The sequence below is a fragment of the Chiloscyllium plagiosum genome, chromosome 7, assembly GCF_004010195.1.
Source record: "Chiloscyllium plagiosum isolate BGI_BamShark_2017 chromosome 7, ASM401019v2, whole genome shotgun sequence".
Classification (NCBI taxonomy): Eukaryota; Metazoa; Chordata; class Chondrichthyes; order Orectolobiformes; family Hemiscylliidae; genus Chiloscyllium; species Chiloscyllium plagiosum.
Genome location: NC_057716.1, coordinates 34848794 through 34871628, shown reverse-complemented (window position 1 = coordinate 34871628; position 22835 = coordinate 34848794). Strand labels below are relative to the sequence as shown.

General features: G+C 42.3%; 1 protein-coding gene across 1 annotated transcript in view; it reads right to left on the bottom strand.

The window, feature by feature from the left end:
- Positions 1–13310: 13310 nt before the first annotated feature.
- The window catches only part of LOC122551468 (myosin light chain 3, skeletal muscle isoform), a 10332-nt gene continuing 807 nt past the window's right edge, over positions 13311–22835 (bottom strand). Inside the window, exons 3-7 of the mRNA XM_043693417.1 lie at positions 21215–21358; positions 20913–21086; positions 15292–15369; positions 15129–15171; positions 13311–13642 (exon numbers count right to left, since the gene is read on the bottom strand). Of these exons, the coding sequence (XP_043549352.1) occupies positions 15143–15171; positions 15292–15369; positions 20913–21086; positions 21215–21358 (425 nt within the window). The 3' untranslated portion in view covers positions 13311–13642; positions 15129–15142. The remainder of the gene's footprint in view (positions 13643–15128; positions 15172–15291; positions 15370–20912; positions 21087–21214; positions 21359–22835) is intronic.

Sequence of the window (22835 nt, the reverse complement as noted above, 5' to 3'; positions counted from 1 at the left end):
ACTTGTCAAAGGATAAGCTTATTTATAATAAATACATTTTGTTTTCTTGTTTGATCAATTAAACTTGGTGGGAATTTGTTTTGTCCTGGACAGCAATCAAAGTCAGGTCAATTAACTGTCTTTGTGATGCAGTTGTTTATTTATACACTTATGGCAGCTCGTAAAATAATGATGCTTGATTATCAGCGTTCTCTCCCCATCAGGGTCGACACCACACACTGTTGCATAAGGTATTTGGTTCTGAAAGGTCTAATAGAGTCATAGAGTCACAGAGATGTCAAGCACGGAAAGAGACCCTTTGGTCAAACTCGTTTATGCCAACCAGATATCCCAATCCAATCTAGTCCCACCAGCGAGCACCTGGCCCCTATCCCTCCAAACCCTTCCTATTCATATACCCATCCAGATGCCTTTTAAATGTTGCAATTGTACCAGCTTCCACTATTTCCTCTGGTAGCTCATTCCATACCTGTACCACCCTCTGTGTGAAAATGTTGCCCCTTAGGTCTCTTTTATATCTTTCCCTTCTCACCCTAAACCTATGCCCTCTGGTTCTGGACTCCCTCACCCCAGGGAAGAGACTTTATTTATTTATACTATCCATGCCCCTCATGATTTTATAAGTCTCTGTAAGGTCACCCCTCAGCATCTGATGCTCCAGGGAAAACACCCCCCAGCCCATTCAACCTGTCCCTATAGCTCAAATTCTCCAACCCTGGCAACATCCTTGTAAATCCTTTCTGAACCATGTCAAGTTTCACAATATCTCTCCGATTGGAAGAAGACCAGAATTGCACGTAATATTCTAAAAGTGCCTAACCAATGCCCTGTACAACCACAACACAACCTCCCAACTCCTGTACTCAATACTCTGACCAATAAAGACAAGCATACCAAACGTCTTCTTCACTATCAAATCTACCTGCACTTTCAAGGGGCTATGAAACTGCACTCCAAGGTCTCTTTGTTCAGCAACATTCCCTAGGATCATACCATTAAGTCTATAAGTCCTGCTAAGATTTGCTATCCCAAAATGCAGGACCTCGCATTTATCTGAATTAAACTCCATCTGCCACTTCTCAGCCCATTGGCCCATCTGATCAGGATTCCATTGGAATCTGAGGTAACCTTCTTCGCTGTCCACTACACCTTTAATTTTGGTGTCATCTGTAAACTTACTATCTATACCTCTTATGCTCCCATCCAAATCATTTATATAAATGACGAAAAGTAGTGGACCCAGCACCGATCCTTGTGGCACTCCACTGGTCATAGGCCTCCAGTCTGAAAAACAAACCTCCACCACCATCCTCTGTCTTCTACCTTTGAGCCAGTTCTGTATTCAAATGGCTAGTTCTCCCTGTATTCCATGTGATCTAACCCTGCTAACCAGTCTCCCATGGGGAACCTTGTCGAACGCCTTACTGAAGTCCATATAGATCACATCTACCGTTCTGCCTTCATCAATCCTCTTTATTACTTCAAAAAACTCAATCAAGTTTGTGAGACATGATTTCCCACGCACAAAGCCATGTTGACTATCCCTAATCAGTCCTTGCCTTTCCAAATATATGTACATCCTGTCCCTCAGGATTCCCTCCAACAACTTGCCCACCACTGACATGAGGCTCACTGGTCTATAGTTCACTGGTTTGTCCTTATCACCTTTTTAAACAGTGGCGCCATGTTAGCCAAACTCCAGTCTTCCAGCACCTCACCTGTGACTATCGATGATACAAATATCTCAGTAAGAAGCCCAACAATCACTTCCCTAGCTTCCTGCAGAGTTCTAAGGTACACCAGAACAGGTCCTGGGGACTTATCCACTTTTATGCATTTCAAGACATCCAGCACTTCCTCCTCTGTAATATGGACATTTTTCAAGGTGTCACCATCTATTTCCCTACATTCTATATCTTCCATGTCTTTTTCCACAGTGAATACTGATGCAAAATACTCATTTAGTATTTCCCCATCTCCTGAGGAGCCACACAAAGGCCGCCTTGATGATCTTTGAGGTGGCCTATTCGCTCCCTAGTTACCCTTTTGTCCTTAATGTATTTGTAAAAACCCTTTGGATTCTCCTTAACTCTATTTGCCAAAGGTATCTCATGTCACTTTTTTGCCCTCCTGATTTCCCTCTTAAGTATACTCCTACTGCCTTTATACTCTTCTTAGGATTCAACCGATCTATCCTGTCTATACCTTACATATGCTTCCTTCTTTTCCTTAATCAAACCCTCAATTTCTTTAGTCATCCAGCATTCCCTATACCTACCAGCCTTTCCTTTCATCCTAATGGAAATATACTTTCACTAGGCTCTCATTATCTCATTTCTGAAGGCTTCCCATTTTTCAGCCGTCCCTTTACCTGCGAACATCTGCCCCCAATCAGCTTTCAAAAGTTCTTGCCTAATACCGTCAAAATTGGCCTTTCTCCAATTTAGAACTTTTAGATCTGGTCTATCCTGTTCCATCACTATTTTAAAACTAATAAAATTATGGTCGCTGACTCCAAAGTGCTCCCCCACTGACACCTCAGTCACCTGCCCTGCCTTATATCTCAAGAGTAGGTCAGGTTTTGCACCTGTAGGTACATCCACATATTGAATCAGAAAATGTTCTTGAACACACTTAACAAATTTTTCTCCATCTCAACCCTTAACACTATGGCAGTCCCAGTCTATGTTTGGAAAATTAAAATCCCTGACCATAACCACCCTATTATTCCTACAGATAACTGAGATCTCCTTACAAATTTGTTTCTCAATTTCCCTCTAAGTATTAGGGGGTCTATAATACAATCCCAATAAGGTGATGATCCCTTTCTTATTTCTCAGTTCAACCCAAATAACTTCCCAAGATGTATTAGTGAGTTTTGAGAAGATTTGTAGCTCAGGTTGAGGTTCTGGATGTAGGTTTGCTCACTGAGCTGGAAGGTTCACTTCCAGACATTTCATCACCATACTAGGTAACATCTTCAGTGGGCCTCTGGGTGGGGGTGGAAGTGGAGGTGGATAGGGATCTCAGAAATGACTGCCAGACTACCCGTTGGCATTGTGGTAGCCCACAAACCCACCAACACGCTAAAACAGCAGCTAATGAACTTGAAAGACCCTATACAGACAACAAGCAAGACTAATGTTATTTACAAAATACCATGCAAGGACTGTAACAAACACTACATTGGACAAACAAGAAGAAAACTAGCCACCAGGATACATAAACATCAACTCGCCACAAAACGACATGACCCACTGTCACTAGTATCCTTACATACAGATATGGAAGTACACCACTTCGACTGGGACAACACATCCATCCTAGGACAAGCCAAACAGAGACACACACGAGAATTCCTAGAAGCATGGCATTCCAGCTGGAACTCTGTCAACAAACACATCGAGTTAGACACCATCTACCACCCCCTGTGAAAAATAACCGGAAATGACATCACAGGAAATGACATCTTGGGAAATGATGTCACCACAGGAAACGACATCACCAACCCAAAGAAACCCAAACATATAAATAGAATCCAGGCAATATCAACAGTGCTTCGCCCAGAGGCCCACTGAAGATGTTACCTAGTAGGGTGGAAATGAACCTTCCAGCTCAGCGAGCAAATCTACATCCCTGGATGTATTTCCAGGAATATTCTCCCTCAGTACAGCTGTAATGCTATCCCTTATCAAAAATGCCACTCCCCCTCCTCTCTTGCCTCCCTTTCTATCCTTCCTGTAGCAATTGTATCCTGGAACATTAAGCTGCCAGACCTGTCCATCCCTGAGCCATGTTTCTGTAATTGCTGTGATATTCCAGTCCCATGTTCCTAACCATGCCCTAAGTTCATCTGCCTTCCCTGTTAGGCCCCTTGCATTGAAATAAATGCAATTTAATTTATCAGTCCTACCTTGTTGTCTGCTTTGTCCCTGCCTGCTCTGACTGTTTGACTCGTTTCTGTTCTCAACTGTACCGGTCTCAGATTGATCTCTTCCCTCACTATCTCCCTGGGTCCCCCCCCACCCCCTGCCTCATCCTTACTTGTTTAATTCCTCCTGAGCAGCTCTAGCAGATCTCCCTACCAGTTTATTAGCCCCCTTTCAATTTAGGTGCAAACTGTCCTTCTTGTACAGATCACTTCTACCCCAAAAGAGCTTCCAACGATCCAAAAATGTGAATCCTTCTCCCATATGCCAGTTCCTCAGCCATGCATTCATCTGCTCTATCCTCCTATTCCTGCCCTCACGAGCTCATAGCACTGGGAGTAATCCAGATATTAATACTCTCAAGGACCTCCTTTTTAAATTCCTAATTCTGTGTAATCTCCCTTCAGAATCTCAACCTTTTCCCTTCCTATGTCATTGGTTCCAATGGGTGCAATGACCTCCTGTTCAACCCTCTCCCCCTTGAGAACGTTCTGCACCCTCTCTAAGACATCCTTGATCCTGGCACTGGGGAAGCAACACCCCATTCTGATTTTTCACTGCTGACCGCAGAAACGTCTGTCTGTATCTCGGATGAGAGAGTCCCCTAACACAATTGATCTCTTGGAACCCAACATACCCCTCGTTGCCTTAGAGCCAGTCTCATACCAGAAACTTGGCTGTTGGTGCTACGTTCCCCTGAGAATCCATCACTCCCTACATTTTCCAAACCAGCAATACTTGTTTGAAATGGGGATAGCCACAGAAGACTCCTGCACTAACTGCCTACCTCTCTTACCATTCCTGGAGTGAACCCATCACTGCGACTTTTCCCCCTTCCTATAACTGCCATCCATCACACCTCCTTGCTGTTGTAAATTCCTCATTGCCTCTAACTGTCTCTCCAACCGATCCATTCGATCTGATAGGATTCGCAACCAACAGCATTTAGAGTCATAGAGATGTACAGCACAGAAACAGACCTTTCGGTCCAACCTGTGCATGCCGACCAGATATCCCAACCCAGTCTAGTCCACCTGCCAGTATCCGGCCCATATCCCTCCAAACCCTTCCTTTTCATATATCCCTCCAAAAGCCTTGTAAATGTTGGAATTATAATGGCCTCCACCACTTCTTCTGGCAGCTCATTCCATACACATACCACCCTCTGTGTGAAAATGTTGCCCCTTAGGTCTCTTTTATATCTTCCCCTTTCACCCTAAAGCTATGCCCTCTAGTTCTGGACTCCCCCGCCCCAGGGAAAAGGCTTTGTCTATTTATCCTATCCATCCCCTTCATGATTTTGTAAACCTCTATAAGGTCACCGCTCAGCCTCCGATGCTCCAGAGAAAACAGTCCCAGCCTGTTCAGCCTCTTCCTATAACTCAAATCCTCCAACCCTGGCAACATCCTTGTAAATCTTTTCTGAACCCTTTCAAGTTTCACAACATCTTTCCAATTTATTGCAGATATTACAGATAACGGAAATCTCCTGACAAATTTGTTTCTCAATTTCCCGCTGTCTATTGGGGGTCTATAATACAATCCCAATAAGGTGATCATCCCTTTCTTATTTCTCAGTTCCACCCAAATAACTTCCCTGGATATATTTCTGGGAATATCCTCCCTCAGTACAGCTGTAATACTTCCCCTTTTCAAAACCACCACTGCCCCTCCTCTCTTCTCTCCGTTTCTATCCTTCCTACAGAACATTAGGCTACCAGTCCAGTCCATCCCTGAGCCATGTTTCTGTAATCACCATAATATCCCAGTCCCATGTTCCTAAACCATGCCCTGAGTTCATCTGCCTTCCCTGTTAGGCCTCTTGCATTGAAATAAATGCATTTAATTTATCAGTCCTACATTGTTCTCTGCTTTGTTCCTGCCTTCTCTGACTGTTTGATTTGCTCCTTTTCCTAACTGTACCAGTCTCAGACTGATCTCTTTCCACACTATCTCCTTGGGTCCCACCTCCCCACCTTACTCATTTAAATCCTTCTGAGCAACTCAAGCAAATCTCCCTGCCAGTATATTAGTCCCCTTCCAATTCAGTTGAAATCCCATCCTTCTTGTACAGGTCACTTCTACTCCAGAAAAGATTCCAATGATCCAAAAATGTGAACCCTTCTCCACTGCACCAGCTCCTCAGCCACACATTCATCTGCTCTATCCTCCTATTCCTACCCTCACTGCTCATAGCACCAGGAGTAATCCAGATATTACTACCTTTTTAAAATTCCTGCCTAACTTTCTCTATTTTCCCTTCAGAATCTCATCCTTTTCCCTTCCTTTGTCATTGCTTGTAATGTGGACAATGACCTCCTGATAGTCCCTCTCCCCTTTGAGAACATTTGAGAGACATCCTTGATCCTGGCACCAGGGAGGCAACACACCATTCTGATTTTTCACTGCTGGCTGCAGAAACTTCTGTCTGCTTCTGACTAGAGAATCAATCGCTTGGAACCTGAAGTACCCCTCATTACATTAGAGCCAGTCTTAATACCCAAAACCTGGCTAGTTATGCTACATTCCCCTGAGAGTCCATCACCCTCTATATTTTCCAAAACAGCACACTTGTTTGAAATGAGGATATCACAGGAGTCTTTAGATTTTTTTAGATTACATTACAGTGTAGAAACAGGCCCTTCGGCCCAACAAGTCCACACCGACCCGCCGAAGCGAAACCCACCCATACCCCTACATTTACCCCTTACCTAACACTACGGGCAATTTAGCATGGCCAATTCGCCTGACCCTGCACATCTTTTTGGACTGTGGGAGGAAACCGGAGCACCCGGAGGAAACCCACGCAGACACGGGGAGAACGTGCAAACTCCACACAGTCAGTCGCCTGAGGCGGGAAATGAACCCGGGTCTCAGGCGCTGTGAGGCAGCAGTGCTAACCACTGTGCCACCGTGCCGCACTACCTGCCTACCTCACCCACCTTTCCTGGAGTTAACCTGACTGTATCTGCAGCTTTTCTCCCTTCCTGTTACTGCCATCCATCACACCCCCAGCCCTTGTAAATTCCTTATTGTGTCTAACTGCCGCTCCAACTAATCCAGGAATTTGACCCAGCAACAGTGAAGGAGCGGCAATATATTTCTAAGTCAGGATGGTGAGTGATTTGGAGGGTGGTGTTGATGGTGGTCTTCCCATGTAACTGCTGCCCTTGTCCCTATAGATGATTGTGGTCATGATTTTGGAAGGTGCTCTTTGAGGATCTTTGGTGAATTTCTGAAGTGTATCTTGTAGATAGTACATATTGCTGCTACTCAGTGTCAGTGGATTTTCATATTATAGTGCCAATCAAGTGGGCTACTTTGACCTGGGTGGTGCCAATTTTTTTGTGTTGCTGGTGCTGCACCCAACCAGGCCAGTGGGAACCATTCCATCACACTCCTCATTTGTGCCTTACAGGTGATGGACAGACTCTGAGGAGTCAGGAGACGGATTACTCGCTGCAGTATTCCTAGCATCTGATCTGCTCTTCTACCCACTGTGTTTATGTGGTGAGTCTAGTTGAGTTTCTGGTAAATGGCAATCCCCCAGGATATTGATAGTGGTGGATTCAGAAATGGTAACCCCTTTGGTTAGCACTGCTGCCTCACAGCGCCAGAGACCTGGGTTCAATTCCCGCCTCAGGCAACTGTCTGTGTGGAGTTTGCACATTCTCCCCGTGTTTGCGTGGGTTTCCTCCCACAGTCCAAAAATGTGCAGGTTAGGTGAATTGGCCATGCTAAATTGCCTGTAATGTTAGGTGTAGGGGAATGGTTCTGGGTGAGTTGCTCTTCGGAGGGTCGGTGTGGACTTGTTGGGCTGAAGGGCCTGTTTCCACACTGTAAGTAATCTAATCAGATCCAGTTGAAGGTCTCAGTATGAGCTATATGTTCCAGGTGATGAATTTTAAGTGGGTGGCACAGTGGTTAGCACTGCTGCCTCACAGCGCCAGAGACCTTGGTTCAATTCTCGCCTCAGGCAACTGTCTGTGTGGAGTTTGCCCATTCTCCCCGTGTCTGAATGGGTTTCCTCCTACAGTCCAAAAATGTGCAGTTTAGCTGAATTGGCCATGCTAAATTGCCTGTAGTGTTAGGTGTAGGGGAATGGGTCTGGGTGGGTTGCTCTTCGGAGGGTCGGTGTGGACTTGTTGGGCTGAAGGGCCTGTTTCCACACTGTAAGTTATCTAAAAAAAATCTAAATGTCATGGCCCTGTGGTTAGACTTTCTCTTGTTTGTGACAGTCATAGCATGGCATTTGCGCAGCACCAATGTTATTTGCCAGTTGTCAGCCCAAGCTTGGATCTTGTCCAAATCTTGTTGCATTTGAACATGGACTGCCTCAGTATTTGAGGAGTCGTGAATGGTGCTGAACATCATGCAATCATCAGTGAACCTTATGATGGAGGGAAGATCATTGATGAAGCAGCTCAAGATGGTTGGGCCTAGGAGAACCCCAAGATATTTGAAATCATCACATTTTAGGCTTGGAGAGGTACATTCTCGTTTAAAATATCTCTAATGTTCAAAGATATCACTGGAACAGGTGGGACTTGAACTCTTGCTATACAGCTTGATGGAAAATTGTTTTGGCTAATATTGTGCAAAACAAAAATCAGCTGTAAATGTTACTCACAACATGCATGCACACAATTTGGCTCCTGGCTAATTATTTCCAGTTCTTTACAGACCATACAACAATATAATACTACCTAACATGATCTGCTAAACCCCATTTAGGTGCTGCATCAAATAGGTGTCTTTGGCATGATAGTGAATACTGAATCTTACAATAGTCCTCTATGGACAACTGGTGTGTTCTGGCAGGATTGCAACCTGCATACCTCATTCTTCAAATTGAAACATAGGACCAGAATTAGCCTAGTCAGCCCATCAAGCCTGCTCTGGCACTTGAGGTCATCGCTAATCATTTACTTCAATGCCTTTACTCATGCCACCCCCAGATCCCTTTCTGTCTTGAACTCAATGATTGAGCTTCCACAGCCTTTGGGTGGATAATTCTAAAGATTCACCATCCTCATCTCAGTCCTAAATGGCCTGTCCCTTTGGATCCCTATAAGAATTTTGTAAGTGAAGAGATCACCTCTCATTCTTCTAAACACCAGAGTATCCAGGCTGTCTCTTCAATCTCTCCTTGTAACACAATCCCTTCATCCCAGGAATTAGTTTTATAAACTACCATGACATCCCCCATATGGTAAATATATCCTTCCTTAGGTAAGGGGACCAAAGCTGCACATAACACTGTAGCTGCAGTCTCGTCAGTGTTCTATGGCATTGAAGCAAGACCTCTTTTTATTCCTGTACTCAACTTCTTGTGCAATAAAGACCGATGTGCCACTTGGCTTTCTAATTGCTTGCTACATCTGCATGCTAGCTTTCAGTAACCCAAGAATAAAGACACCAAGTACAATAAGTTGAAAAAAAGCTTATGTGAGATATCAAGACCTCAATATTGGAGAAAGCCAAGGGGAACATCGAAATTGTGGAGTGAAATTTAAAAGGATACAAGAGAAGCAAAGACTAATATTAAAGTATATTGATAAGTTCAAAAAAAGTATGAAATGAGCAAGAAAATAACAATTAGGGTAGGGCCAATTAGAGGCTAAATAAGATATCGTATATGTGAAACAGAAGACTTGGGCATGGTTCTTAATACTTTCCATCTGGTTTCACAAAGAACAGTGAAAAAGCAAACACAGTTTGAAGTACTGACTAGGGTAAACAAAGTGAAAGAGGAAATGGAAAGCTGTTCAGAGCCCTGGAAAATGTACAAGTGCCTTTTTCTAACACTTTCTAGTTACAAGCTTATTGCTGAAGATATAGGGATTGCTAAGGTGGTATCATTTTATAAAAAGGACCAAATTAAATTTGCTGTCAGTCAGCTTCTCCTCTGAGATGGGCACATAATTAGAAAACTTTCTGACAGACAGTATGGTTCATATTTCGATAGTCATGGACTTATGCCCAAAATGTCAACTCTTCTGCTCCTCGGATGCTGCTGTGCTTTTCCAACACCACACTTTTTGTCATGGATTAATCAAGCATGGAGAAGACGTGGGATTATGATGTGTATAGAAGGCTGCTTCAATGCTTTCATGGGATGTAAGCATTACTCAGTGGGCCAGCATTTGTTGCTTATCCCTAATTGCCCTTGAGAAGGTGGCAGTGAGCTGCCTCTTTAACTGCTTCAGTTCTGGGGGCGTAGGGAGACCCATGATGCTATTAGGGAGGGAGTTCCAGGATTTTGACCCAGTAACAGTGAATGAATGGTGATATATTTCCAAGTCAGAATCGCATGAAACTTGATGGGGAACTTGGTTTTCCTATTGCATCTGCTGCTTTTATCCTTAAAAGGGATAGAGGCCACAGGTTTGGAAGAAGCATTGGTGAATTGTTGCAGTGCATTCTATACACATTGATGCCACTGTTATGATTTATGCAAATGCTTCAGTCATTTTTTTAGATTACTTACAGTGTGGAAACAGGCCCTTCGGCCCAACAAGTCCACACCGACCTGCCGAAGCGCAACCCACCAATACCCCTACATTTACCCCTTACCTAACACTACGGGCAATTTAGCATGGCCAATTCACCTGACCTGTACATCTTTGGACTGTGGGAGGAAACCCACACAGACACGGGGAGAACGTGCAAACTCTACACAGTCAGTCGCCTGAGGCGGTAATTGAACCCAGGTCTCAGGCGCTGTGAGGCAGCAGTGCTAACCACCGTGCCGCCCACTTGTTGCATGACGCGTTAGGCTCCTACATTGTTGAGGATGGAAATATTTGTTGAGACTCCATCACCATTCCCAATTGTTCTGAGGAAGGGTCACTGGACCCGAAATGTTAACTCTGAATTCTCTTCACTGATGCTGCCAGACTTGCTGAACCTTTTCAGCAATTTATGTTTTTGTTTTTGCTTTCCGGCATCTGCAGTTCTTTCAGTTTTTATCATTCACAAATGAATGTGGCAGTACTGCACAAATTAAATCTAATCCATGGGTTGTTGGATGGCTTAGCCATATCTCTTGCATGCTGCTTTCATGGTTGGGCCCATAAGTAGTCTTATGTCTACAACATAAGACTGTGGAATGATACCTTATTTTCACACCCAGTGTTGTTCCTAATTGGCCTTCCTTTACTCTTCATTAAATAAGAATTTATCTCCTCGCTTGGTGATAATGGTAGAGGACAGAGAATACTGGCTATGAGGCTTCAGATTATAGACAGATATAATTCTGCTGCTGATGGTCCATAGCACCTCAGTGATCCCCAGATGCTCAATGCATTCAAAGCCTGTCCCATTTAGCTCAATGCATACCACACAATGAGGGACTCCTCAATGTGAAAACCGAACTTTATCTTCACAAGGACTGTGCAATGATCACTCTCATACGCAGGCACATATACCTCCCACACTCATACCCACGCATACACCCTCTCACAGGCTTATACCCCACCACACACACACAAACACACTCTCTCACATGCACTCACTCACACTGTCGCTCCTGGACACATATAGGCTTATGGGATGAATTTGTATATGCAGAAACATTCTATTTTGCTCAAAAAATGGAGAACCTGCAAACAGTCAATGCAGGTAGTCAATCCATGTAACATTTTGTAAATTCCACTTTGGAAATAGAACCAGTCTGACTCAAGACTGGAATAAAAACTCACTCTAACCTCACACCTTTAATGCTTTGTCTGAGCTGAGATGTCACCTTTTGTTATAAAACCTTAAATTATCTTAGGAACGTGACTTAAAAGAAGTTCTGGGATTTACATATTGAAGAATCAAAATCAGCAAACCCATTCTAAAGATGAAAGACTTAACAATCTAGGTTTGTTCGATGTATTATTGTATAACTGTAATAAATTATATGTCCTGCTTCACAACCACCTGATGAAGAAGCAGCGCTTTGAAAGCTAGTACTTCCAAATAAACCTGTTAGACTATAACCTGGTGTTGAATGATTTTTAACTTTGTCCTGCAATACTGTCACAGACAGATTGGTGAGGATGAAGTCAAATAGTAGTCCCTTTAGTTCCCTCACCACCTGCCACAGACCCAGGCTAGCCCAGGCTAGCAGCTTCATTCTTCAGACACATCATCCACTAGTGGTGCTACTGAGCCACTCCTGATGATGGCTATTGACATCCATAAACATGCATTACTGCAGTTAGGTTTTTAATAACAATTTAGAACAAGAACATTCCAGTTGAAAGTGGTATTTAAAGACAAGACTGAGGTCAATTGTTTTGGTGATTACAGGATTTTTACTCAGTTTTGCTCGCAAAGACAGGATTGGGGGTCAGTTGCATTGTTGGCAATGGCTGGGTGTGGTTGTGTGTCCAGGACTCGGGGCCACTTTATTGGAATTGCACTGTTCTGGTGGTGTTTTTGGAACAAGATAATCCTCAGTTTCTTCAAAGTTGGTCACTTTTGGCTTGCTTGACCACCAATGTTTAGATTCGCATGAGTTTGGACTTGAGGTTTACCGTTCAGATCAGTCACCAACAGACAGTAATGGAATCCATTAGAGACACGGAGAGAAAGCATGCCTGTTTTAAGAAGTTCCATTAAGTAAGGTGATCGCCCATACTTTGCATATAGCAAAGGACTTTAGCCATAACTTCAGGATGAATTATCCACAATTTACAGGACTACTACTAGTTACAGAACATTATGGGTGTAATGTCATACTATCCTATCAAGTACAGATCAGTAAATTATTGTCATAGGAGCAAGAGGAGACATTTCATCGGCTGGAGCCTGTTCCTCCAAATTAGAACATGGCTGACCGTCAACCTCAAAGATCGATTCCCTTATCCTTTGATATCATTACTAGAAACTTATTAAATCACTAGTTTTAACTTACTCAATGATTGAGATTCTGCAGACTCTGAGATGGAGAATTCTAAAGATTCACTACCCCCTGAGTGAACAAATTTCTCCTCATCTCAGTTTTAAATGGCTGGCATTTTATTCTGAGACTGATCTCAAACAAAAAACACCTTGTTTCTTGAAATCTATTTTACTGCAATAATTGCTGCAGAACATCAGGAAGTTTAAAAACTCAACTGGATGAGACTCAATGAGACCAGGTCAATACAGTAGTCACATAATTGACTGGAAGTCTGAGGAACTCATCTTTTCTGAAGGAGAGAGGTAAATCTTTTTAATTAACAGAGCTGGGTGTTTAACAAAGAGCAGTCTTTCCAAAACTCCTCAGAGAACAGGGTCATCACAACCATGTACTTGATGAGAATTAAAGCACAAGCAGTTTTTTGACATGTTATGTATCTTTTTTTTAAAGTACACTGTACAGACTTAATAAAGAAAGAGAGTCATGTGTGGGGTATAATCTGGATATACAGCCACAGAGTGGCCACTGAGACTTTATTGGATGTTGACAGCCACGTGCACTTTCCAACTGTGTCAAACATCATGGACAAACTGAGTAGTTCTATCCATCAGGTTTGTCACTGCAAATTTCAATGTTATTTCTGTTCTTCCTCATTTTGTTGTTTGAAATACAGTCCATTGGATCCAAGTAAAAAAAAAGTGATTCTTGCACAGTCCAAACAAAAGGAGATTACTCGCATTGGTCAGAAAGGCACAAGTTCCACAATGTAATGTCCTGGCCCTGTCAGATGTTCAGCCATTTAGAACCACAGGCACCAATTCTGGAAACAAATGACAAATAGCATGAGTGATGAGGTGGAGTACTGAACCAGTCACTCAAACTTGACTTTAAAAGCATCAATTTCCTATCTACCACTGCTCTTCCACCATAACTATAATAATCCCACTTTCCCTCCAAAATGCAGCAAAGTCAGCACTTATTGCCCATCCTTTGAACCAAATTATGTGCTAGGCCATTTTGGTGGGTAGTTAAGAAAAGTCAGTCATCACATTGCTGTGGTCTTGAATCACATGTAGACCAGATCAGTAAAGATGGTAGATTTCTTTCTCTAAAAAAGGAAGGGCATTAGTGACCCACGTGAGTTTTTATAATCATTAACAGTGGTCACTATTTGACTAGCTCTTTATTCTAATTTGTATTTACCATCTGCCCAGAATTCTGGATTACCAGTCTAGTGATATTACCATGCTTTACTCAGATTCATCACCATTCCTAATCGGTGAGTCATAATCACTGAACTCCTAATTAATTGTTCATGGGAGATATATTCACCACACCGATTGTGAAACTCATTAAAAATGCACATCACCACCTTCTGCATGACAATTAGAGATGGTAATAAATGCTGACCTTAGCCTGTCACCCCTATCCTGAAAACAGTGAAGAACATTTCACACAGATCTTGCCTCTTGACCCTGCTCAAGTAATTTTCACATTTAGAATGGTTTCAATGTCACACATCCATGTTATAGAAACCCCACAGTGCAAAAAGAGGCCATTTGGCCTGTTGCATCCACACCAACTCTCTGAAGGGCATTTCAGCCAGACCCAGTGCCCCATTTTATCCCCGTAACCCTACACTTAACATAGCTCATCTACCTAGCCTGCACATTACGGATAATTTAGCACAGCCAATTTACCTAACCTGTAAATCTGAACTGTGGGAGGAAACCTGAGCATCCGGTAGGAACCCATGCAGTCATGGGGAGAACATGCAAACTCCACTCAGATAGTCATTGACCCAAGGATGGATTGAACCCTGGGTCCCTGGAGCTGTGTAACGGCAGTGCTAACCACACAACCACCACACCACCCTTATAATTAACTATAAAACATCACGTTTAATTGTGGCAGTTTAAATATTTGCTGACTGGATGGGTGGAGGGGGGTATTATTTAAAACTGTCACAATTAAACATGTAGTGCCATTCGACAGGAGCCTAAAACAGACTCACTGTACAAGAATACTGGCAACTTTCTGCCCCAAGACCAAATCTTGTTCTCCTTATTCCTCCCAATCATGTCTCTGTATGCCCAAATACTTTTTTTTAAAAGTAGTAAAATTTGGGTTATTTATTCACTCAAACAGGTCTTTCTGGATATTAAGCATAATGTTTCAGAGTTAGGTTTGCAGAATAAAATGGCTACCAGTGATCAGTTGGTGCACAGTAAAACAAATCCTACTGGGAAAGAAGAAATTGTACAAATTTAACCAGGCAACTAATATAAAACATGCAAAATGCATACCATGGGGATCCATTTTAAATGGACATGATGTGTTTGACAAAAGCTGCCAAAAGGAAATGAAAATTAATAACAGAACAGAAATAAAAGATTCCAAAATAAATTTGAACAAATTGCAAAAGATGACAGAATTATGGGAGATGCCCAATTTTGTTCAAACACCTACCCTCATAGTTAATGCAGCCGTTGGCATCTTCTTGACCTGCCATTAGTTGTTCTACCTGCTCCTCTGTCAGCCTCTCACCTGGTGTATATAAACAGATCACTGTATTAACATCTCCCTCAAAGCAAACAATGCTCTTCTTCACAAAGATTCAGTCCAGTGATTATAACCCTCACGACTACTCTCCACATTCCTGGAAATTTTTAAAACAGTGCCTCGGCAAAATGGAGGCGTTTCATTTCAATGTCCAAAACAGGCCAGGAAATAAAACAAAAATGGAAATTGCTGGAAAATCTCAGCAGATCTGGCAGCATCTGTGGAGAGTTAGTGTTGAGTTCAGTGACCTTCCTCAGAACTCCGTTAACTCTGGTTTTTCTCCACAGATGTTTCACATCTTCAGGACCCACAGTCCTTTGTTTTATTCCAAGAAAATAAAAGCCTTATGTTACAGACTGAGAAAATTCTCAGCAACTAAAGAAAACTGTCACACAAAGAAAATAAAAGGTGTGTGTTTAAAACAAGTAGTTCACACAAATTCCAGAGTTCCAGGAGAATACAATGCAAAGAGTATCTGCTCACTGAGCAGGGAGGCAGGTGAAACTTCATGAACAGCAATATCTAAATCAGGTTACGTAAACATCCTATGACACTGAAGCAGAAGCAGGTCACCCAGCCCATCATGTCAGCTCTACCATTCAATGAGATCATGATCATTTCCAGCTCCACTTTCCTATCTTTTCCTCATAGCACTTGACCTCCTTATTGACTTAAAGTCTGACTGTCTCAGCTTTGAATGTACTTAAATGATTCAGTTTCAGCAGCCCTCTGTGGTAAAGAATTCCTCACATTTACTACCCTCAGAGAAAATTCCTCCTCATCTGTGTTAAATCTTCAGCACTTACTCTGAGATGATGCCTTCTGATCCTAGACTCTTCCACATGGGGAAGCAATGTCTCAGCATTTACTCTTTCAAGACCTCTAAGAATCTTGTGTTTCAATGAAGTCACCCATCAACCTCTAAACTTCAATAAGTACAAACCCAACCTATACAAACTCTTCCTATAAGAGTCACACTACACTTGATATCTGCCTTCTCTGGTCAATCTGCAATGCTACTGTATATCTTTATTTAAATTTTAAAAAAAGGGGCCAAAAACTTTTAACAGTATTGCAACCATGGTTTTACTACTTTCTTGTTTTACAAAACTTCTATTTTTATATTCCATTCTCTTTTAAATGAAGGCCAACATTCCATTGTCCTCCCTGTTAACTGAACTTGAATGCTAGCCTTATGGACAAGGACACCCAAACCTCTCTCAAAAGCTGTAACTTTCTGCCATCTTGATTGAGTGATTGTTGTCACATACTGTGACACAATAGAAAGTGCTGTTTTGCATGCTATTGCACCATACAAAATGCATCAGCGTAGCAGAACAGAGTGCAGAATACAGTCTTATAGCTACTGAGAAGGTGCTTAGAGATCAGAATTAATATGTGGGAGGTTTGTAATACTGAGCTCCCCTACTCCTCCAGCCAAAGTGCATAACCTCATATTTTCACACATTATATGTATTTACCAAGCCTTAGCCCACTAACTTAACCAGTCTCTTTATCTCTGTATACTTTGTCAACCATCACCACTAGCCATCCTATCAACTGGCATCATTTACATTCACCTTCTTAACAGAAGTCATTAATATGTATTGTAAATAATCATGGCTCCATCAATGATCTTTGTGGCATACTACTAGCTGCAATCATGAAAATACTTCCTTTAGCCTAACTATCTCCTATTTGTTAGCCAATCCTCCATCCATGTTAATAAACTACCCTCAGCACCATGGACTCTTAGTACCCTAATGCAGGACATTATCAAAATTCAAATACGTTACACCTACTGGTTGCACTTTATTCAATTTGTTACCTCCTCAAAAGAGTTCCAATAAGTTTGTCAGGAAAGATTTGCCCTTCAGAAAGCCATGCTGACACTGGTTGATCATACTGCATATTTCTAAATGCTCTGCAATTACATCCTTCACAATACACTAACCTTTCCTAATAACAAATGTTAAACTAACTGACCTATAGTCACCAGATTTTATTTACTTCCCTCAATTTCTGAATAAAAAGATATTATACCGGCAGTTTTCTACTCCGCCAGGACTTTTCCAGAATGTAAGGATTCTTGGAAGATTATTAGCAGTGCATCCACCATCTTTGCAGCAACTTACTTTAATATCCTCAAAAGCAGGGAAATTATTGGTATTTAGCACCATTAGTTTCCCTAGCACTTTTTCCTCCAGTGATATGTTTGTTTCCTTCCCACCTTTAGCACCTTGATTTATTTAATATTTTTGGAATGCTACAAGTTCTTCTACAATGAGGATTGATGCAAAGTATTTATTCAAGTCACTGTTCCTGAGAAAATCTTCCACTCAGATATCATTTATTAAAGCTATCTCATTACACATCACCAGATTCAAAATAGCCTGATTCGCTGGTTCAATAACGTTTAACATAATGTTCTAGGAAACTTTCCTAAATATATTTATGAATTCTTCCTCATCACTACCTTTGCCCATTTGATTTTCCCAATCTACACAAAGATAAAAACCAAGTACTACCATTTCAATGCCTCCCCACAGTCTCTGACAGACTCTGCATTGCTCCAACTGGCTTTAATACTTCCCCAACTGGCTTTGGCACCTCCTCCACACTATTTGAAATACAAATTAGATAGGATCATGACTTATCAGCTTTATTCACCCTTCTTCTCTGCATATTCTGTTCCCTTTTATTTTCATTTCACTTAATCCTCATCTGTTATACATTTCTACAGCCTGCACAGTCTTTCTCATTTTCTAATCAATCAATCTCTTACATTCACCTCTCAAATGCCTGTATAAGTCGTTAAAGAGATTGGAACACCTGTTTCATTAGGTATTCCCAAACCAGAGGAGTAGGGAGCTCCCTCAGTGTCTCTGCCAACATTTCTCTCAACACCACCGCCAGATTCACTGGCCATTTAGAAGTGTCAGAGAATCCCCACAGTGTTGAAACAGGCCATTAGGCCCAACAAGTCCACACCGACCCTCTGAACATCAACCCACCCAGACCCATTGCCCTAACTAATGCACTTACCTTACATATCCCTGAACACACTGGGCAATTTTTTAGCATGGCCAATTCACCTAACCTGCACATCATTTTTGAATTGCAGGGGGAAACCAGAACACGTGAAGGAAGCCCACACAGACACGGGGAGAATGTACAAACTCCACACAGTCGCCAGAGGCTGAAATCAAACCTGGGTCCCTGGTGCTGTGAGGCAGCAATGCTAACCACTGAGCCATTGTGCCACCCCTCAATTTATTGGAATAAATCCAAAGAGTCTGGTATCCTGTCACCAAGTCACCTTTGTGGGAGGTCATATTGTGGCTGTACAAGACATTGGTTAGGCCACTTTTGGAATATTGTTTGCAATTCTGGTCTCCTTCCTATCAGAAGGATGTTGTAAAACTTGAAAGGGGGTTCAGAAAAGATTTACAAGGATGTTGCCAGGGTTGGAGGATTTGAGCTCAAGGGAGAGACTGAATAGGCTGGGACTGATTTCCCTGGAGCGGAGGCTGAGGGGTGACCTTATAGAGGTTTATAAAATCATATGGAACATGGATATGATAAATAAACAAGGTCTTTTTCCTGGGGTCAGGGAGTCCAGAACTAGAGGGCTTAGGTTTAGGGTGATAGGGGAAAGATATAAAAGGGACCCAAGGGACAACATTTTCATACAGAGAGTGATGTGTGTATGGAATGAGCTGCCAGAGGAAGTGGTGGAGGCTGGTACAATTTCAGCATTTAAAAGGTGTCTTGAGGGGCCAAGTGCTGGCAAATGGGATTAGATTAGGTGAGGATATCTGGTCAGCATGGACAAATTGGGCCCAAGGGTCTATTTCCTTGCTGTACATCTCTATGTCTCTCTATGATGTGGGGAGTCCTTGACACTGATTCAGCTACCCAGAGTGAACAGGACGTCTGACACTCCTGTTTATATGTCAGCCAGGGCTCCCTGATTGGACCAGATTTACAGCACCAGTTAGGGATCTCATTCTATAAAGTCCCATCTGGCTGACCTCATTGCAATCACTATATTTATCTCCTTTCTTTTTTAAGAGGTAACAGAGAGGGTTAATAGGGGAAGGCTGTTGATGTCCTATACATGGACTTCCACAAAGCATTGACATAGTGCTACACAACAGACTTGAGGCAAGTTATGGATCATGAAATGAAACAGTCATTAACAGACTGGATACAAAACAGGCAGAGTGATAGGGAATAGACAGTAATAACAAATGGGTATATTCCAGACTGGAGGAAGGTTTGCAGTAGAGTTTCCCAGGGATCGGTGGTGTCAGGATTCATGCTATGCCCAATATAAAAACATCCGGGTATTGGTGTGCAGGTGACAATTTGAAAATTTGCAGATGACTGGAAACTTAGAAGAATTGTAAACCACAAGGAGGAACAGTGTAGAATTTAAAGAGGACATAGACAAGTTGTTAGATCAGTAGCAGGTGAGGTTCAATAGAGAAAAGAGAGACAAATGGCTTTCAGTCGAACATTGAAAGACAATATAAAATTGGGAGCACAATTCTAAAGGAGGTACAGCATCAAGGTGTATATGAATACAGATCATTGAAGATGACAGGATGAGTGGAGAGGCCACGAGTATACAGCTTCCTCAGCTTTATTAACAGGGCCATTCAGTACAATAGAAAGGGGTGATTTGATTTTGTACAAGATCCCAGCAGGACACAACATTATATGAAGAATGTGAAAGCATTCAAGAGACTGCAAAAGTGATTTGTAAGAATGATTCCAGGAATGACAAACTTTAGTTATAAGGAAAGATTGAAGAAGTTGGGACTGTTCTCCTTAAAGAAGGAGGCTGAAAGGAGATCTGACACAGACTTTCAAAACCATGGGCTAGTGAACAGGGAGAAGTTATTCCCATTTGTAAAAGGAACACGAAAAAGAGGGCATAGATTTAAAGTGATCTGCAAAAAGGAGCTAATGTGATGTGAGAGACGAAAAAGCTTTCTCCCTACACATTTCCCATGGAATGCACTACCCGAAAATGTACTGGAGGCAGGTTCAATTGAGGCACTGGGCAATCATTTGAATAAAAATAATCTGCAAGGGTATGGGCAGAAAGCAGGAGACTGGCACTATTTAATGATGCTCATTTGATGTGCTGGCAAGGGGGCCTTCTTCAGCACCATTACAATTCCATGAACTTGAGACCTTGCTGTGCAAAACTGGCTGTGAAGTAGTTGGATCTCCTGAACCAATATAGAGGATATGCCCTGACAATTTTTTTATTAAAAGAAAAAAACCTCATCCCACTCCTTCATATGGAAAGCAGGATCATCCCAATTTTAGAAACATTTAGCTTAAATGGAAACATTATGTTGGTTACAACTTGTTCAAACAATGATAGTAAACACAGTAGAATCTCATCCAGAAACGTCATTTTTTCAAAAGTAACATTTCTAAATGCTCAAATTCTATTTTGCTCATGACAGTTTTGCCTTTCTGGTTTATGATCGTAGTTAAATATTGCATACCCAGTGTGGCCAGCACGTGGCGAAGTTCAGCCCCCATCACAGTGCCATTGCCCTCTTTATCAAAGACACGCAGACCCTCAACAAAGTCTTCATAGGAGCCCTGGTCCTTGTGGTTTGCCATTGCCTGGAGCATGGGCAGGAACTGGTCAAAGTCAATGGATTTACTGTTCATCTCTAAAACAAAGGCAGAAAAAGGTAAATGCCACAAAGTTCTGGTAGTTCCCTCAGAGACCAATGGTCTTTAACAAAAACAAAACGAAACAGCACAGACTGAGGCCATTTATCCAAAGCCAGGGACCTACCCTCGGTGCTGGGGTTGTTCAGGATCTTTTTTACTTCAGCGTTGGTTGGATTCTGGCCGAGAGCACGCATGACATCTGCAACCTGGCTGAGTGTAATCTTGGAATTGCCAGTCCTGTCAAACAGGAGGAATGCCTCCTTGAAATCTATGGAAGAGAAAACAACACTGACGAACATCACAGGATGGATAAAAAATACTTGCAAGGAAAATCTGACAGCAGTAAAAACACAGATCCGGTCTCACTGCTCCACAATTCAGATTGAATTCAAGGGCTTAGGCTATACATGCCACAGGAAGGATAAAAGTACTGTAGAATCTAAGCAAGAGTCATAGTGAATATACTGGATGACATGCAAACTGCTCGCTCGGATTTGCATATTCAAGTCTATAGTTTTAACCTTTAAAGGATGACCCAATGATCCCTTCTGGTGAGGTACAGTGTGGGAGTAGATAACGGGAAAGAACCTTGAATAACAGTATCCAAATGTTTCATCATCATTCAGTCAAAGATAACACACTTATTTATGAGCAAATCCAGCAAATGAAGCATGGATTGGCTGAAATTAACACACGTCAGCTACTTGCTCGCCTTCTCCCTGATAATTGTTCTTACTAGTTACTTTACTTTTCTTTTAAACCCTCTGGTGCCAGGTCCATTAGCAACATAAGCAAAGCTATTCAAAAGATCACTTACGCAGCCTTCAAGACTGTGACCTTTAACATTTCCTATGTTGAGCAGTTCACTCAGAACAGGAGCAATGACTATGTGGAGCTAACTGAAACATGGAATCTCCCACAGCCACCAAGATACCAGTGGCCATTATTAGCGTGGCATGGTTGTTCCAGCCGTTAATAATTTTAAACATTTTTAAAAATATTTTGATTAGTTTAATTGCAAAGGACAAATCTTCTGTTTAACACTACTCTTAGGCAACTTCCTTAACCATTCACAAGGGCTTTTCTGTGACAGAAATGGGTTTGTGAAATCTCTCAGTCCCTAACCATGCCCAATTGACAACCGCTCTGCCCTCCAAATGTGGTGATTCTCCCGGTCAGAGTGGAAGAGTGTGGAGCTAGAAAAGCACAAGTCAGGTAGCATCTGAAGTGCAGGAGAATTGATGTTGCGGGCATAAGCTCCTCTTGAAGAATGAGGATCAAGGAGCTTATGTCTGAAACATCGATTCTCCTGCTTCTTGGATGCTGCCTGACCTGCTGTGCTTTTCAGGCAACACACTCTCAAATCTGATCTCCTGCATCTGCAGTACTCACTTTCTCCCGATTCTCCCTGTCAGTACACAATCACATTTTATACCTTTCTACACAATGAAAATAAAAAACAACTTACCAACTACGGCACCCACACATCCAAAATTCTTCATCCCCAGACTCCCCAGGCTCACACACTCTCCACCCCTACATTCCCTCCTACCTTCTACTCACTATCCATCACTTCTACCCTCAGACGCTTCACCATCCACAGCCATGGTCAACACCCTCAGAACTGACCAATTGACCTCCCTGAAACTGATTAATTCCCCCCAATTCCCCAGGAATGACCAATCTCCACACACACTCCCACCTCCCCCACCCCACGAGTAAGCCACCTCCCCCATCCCAGGGAG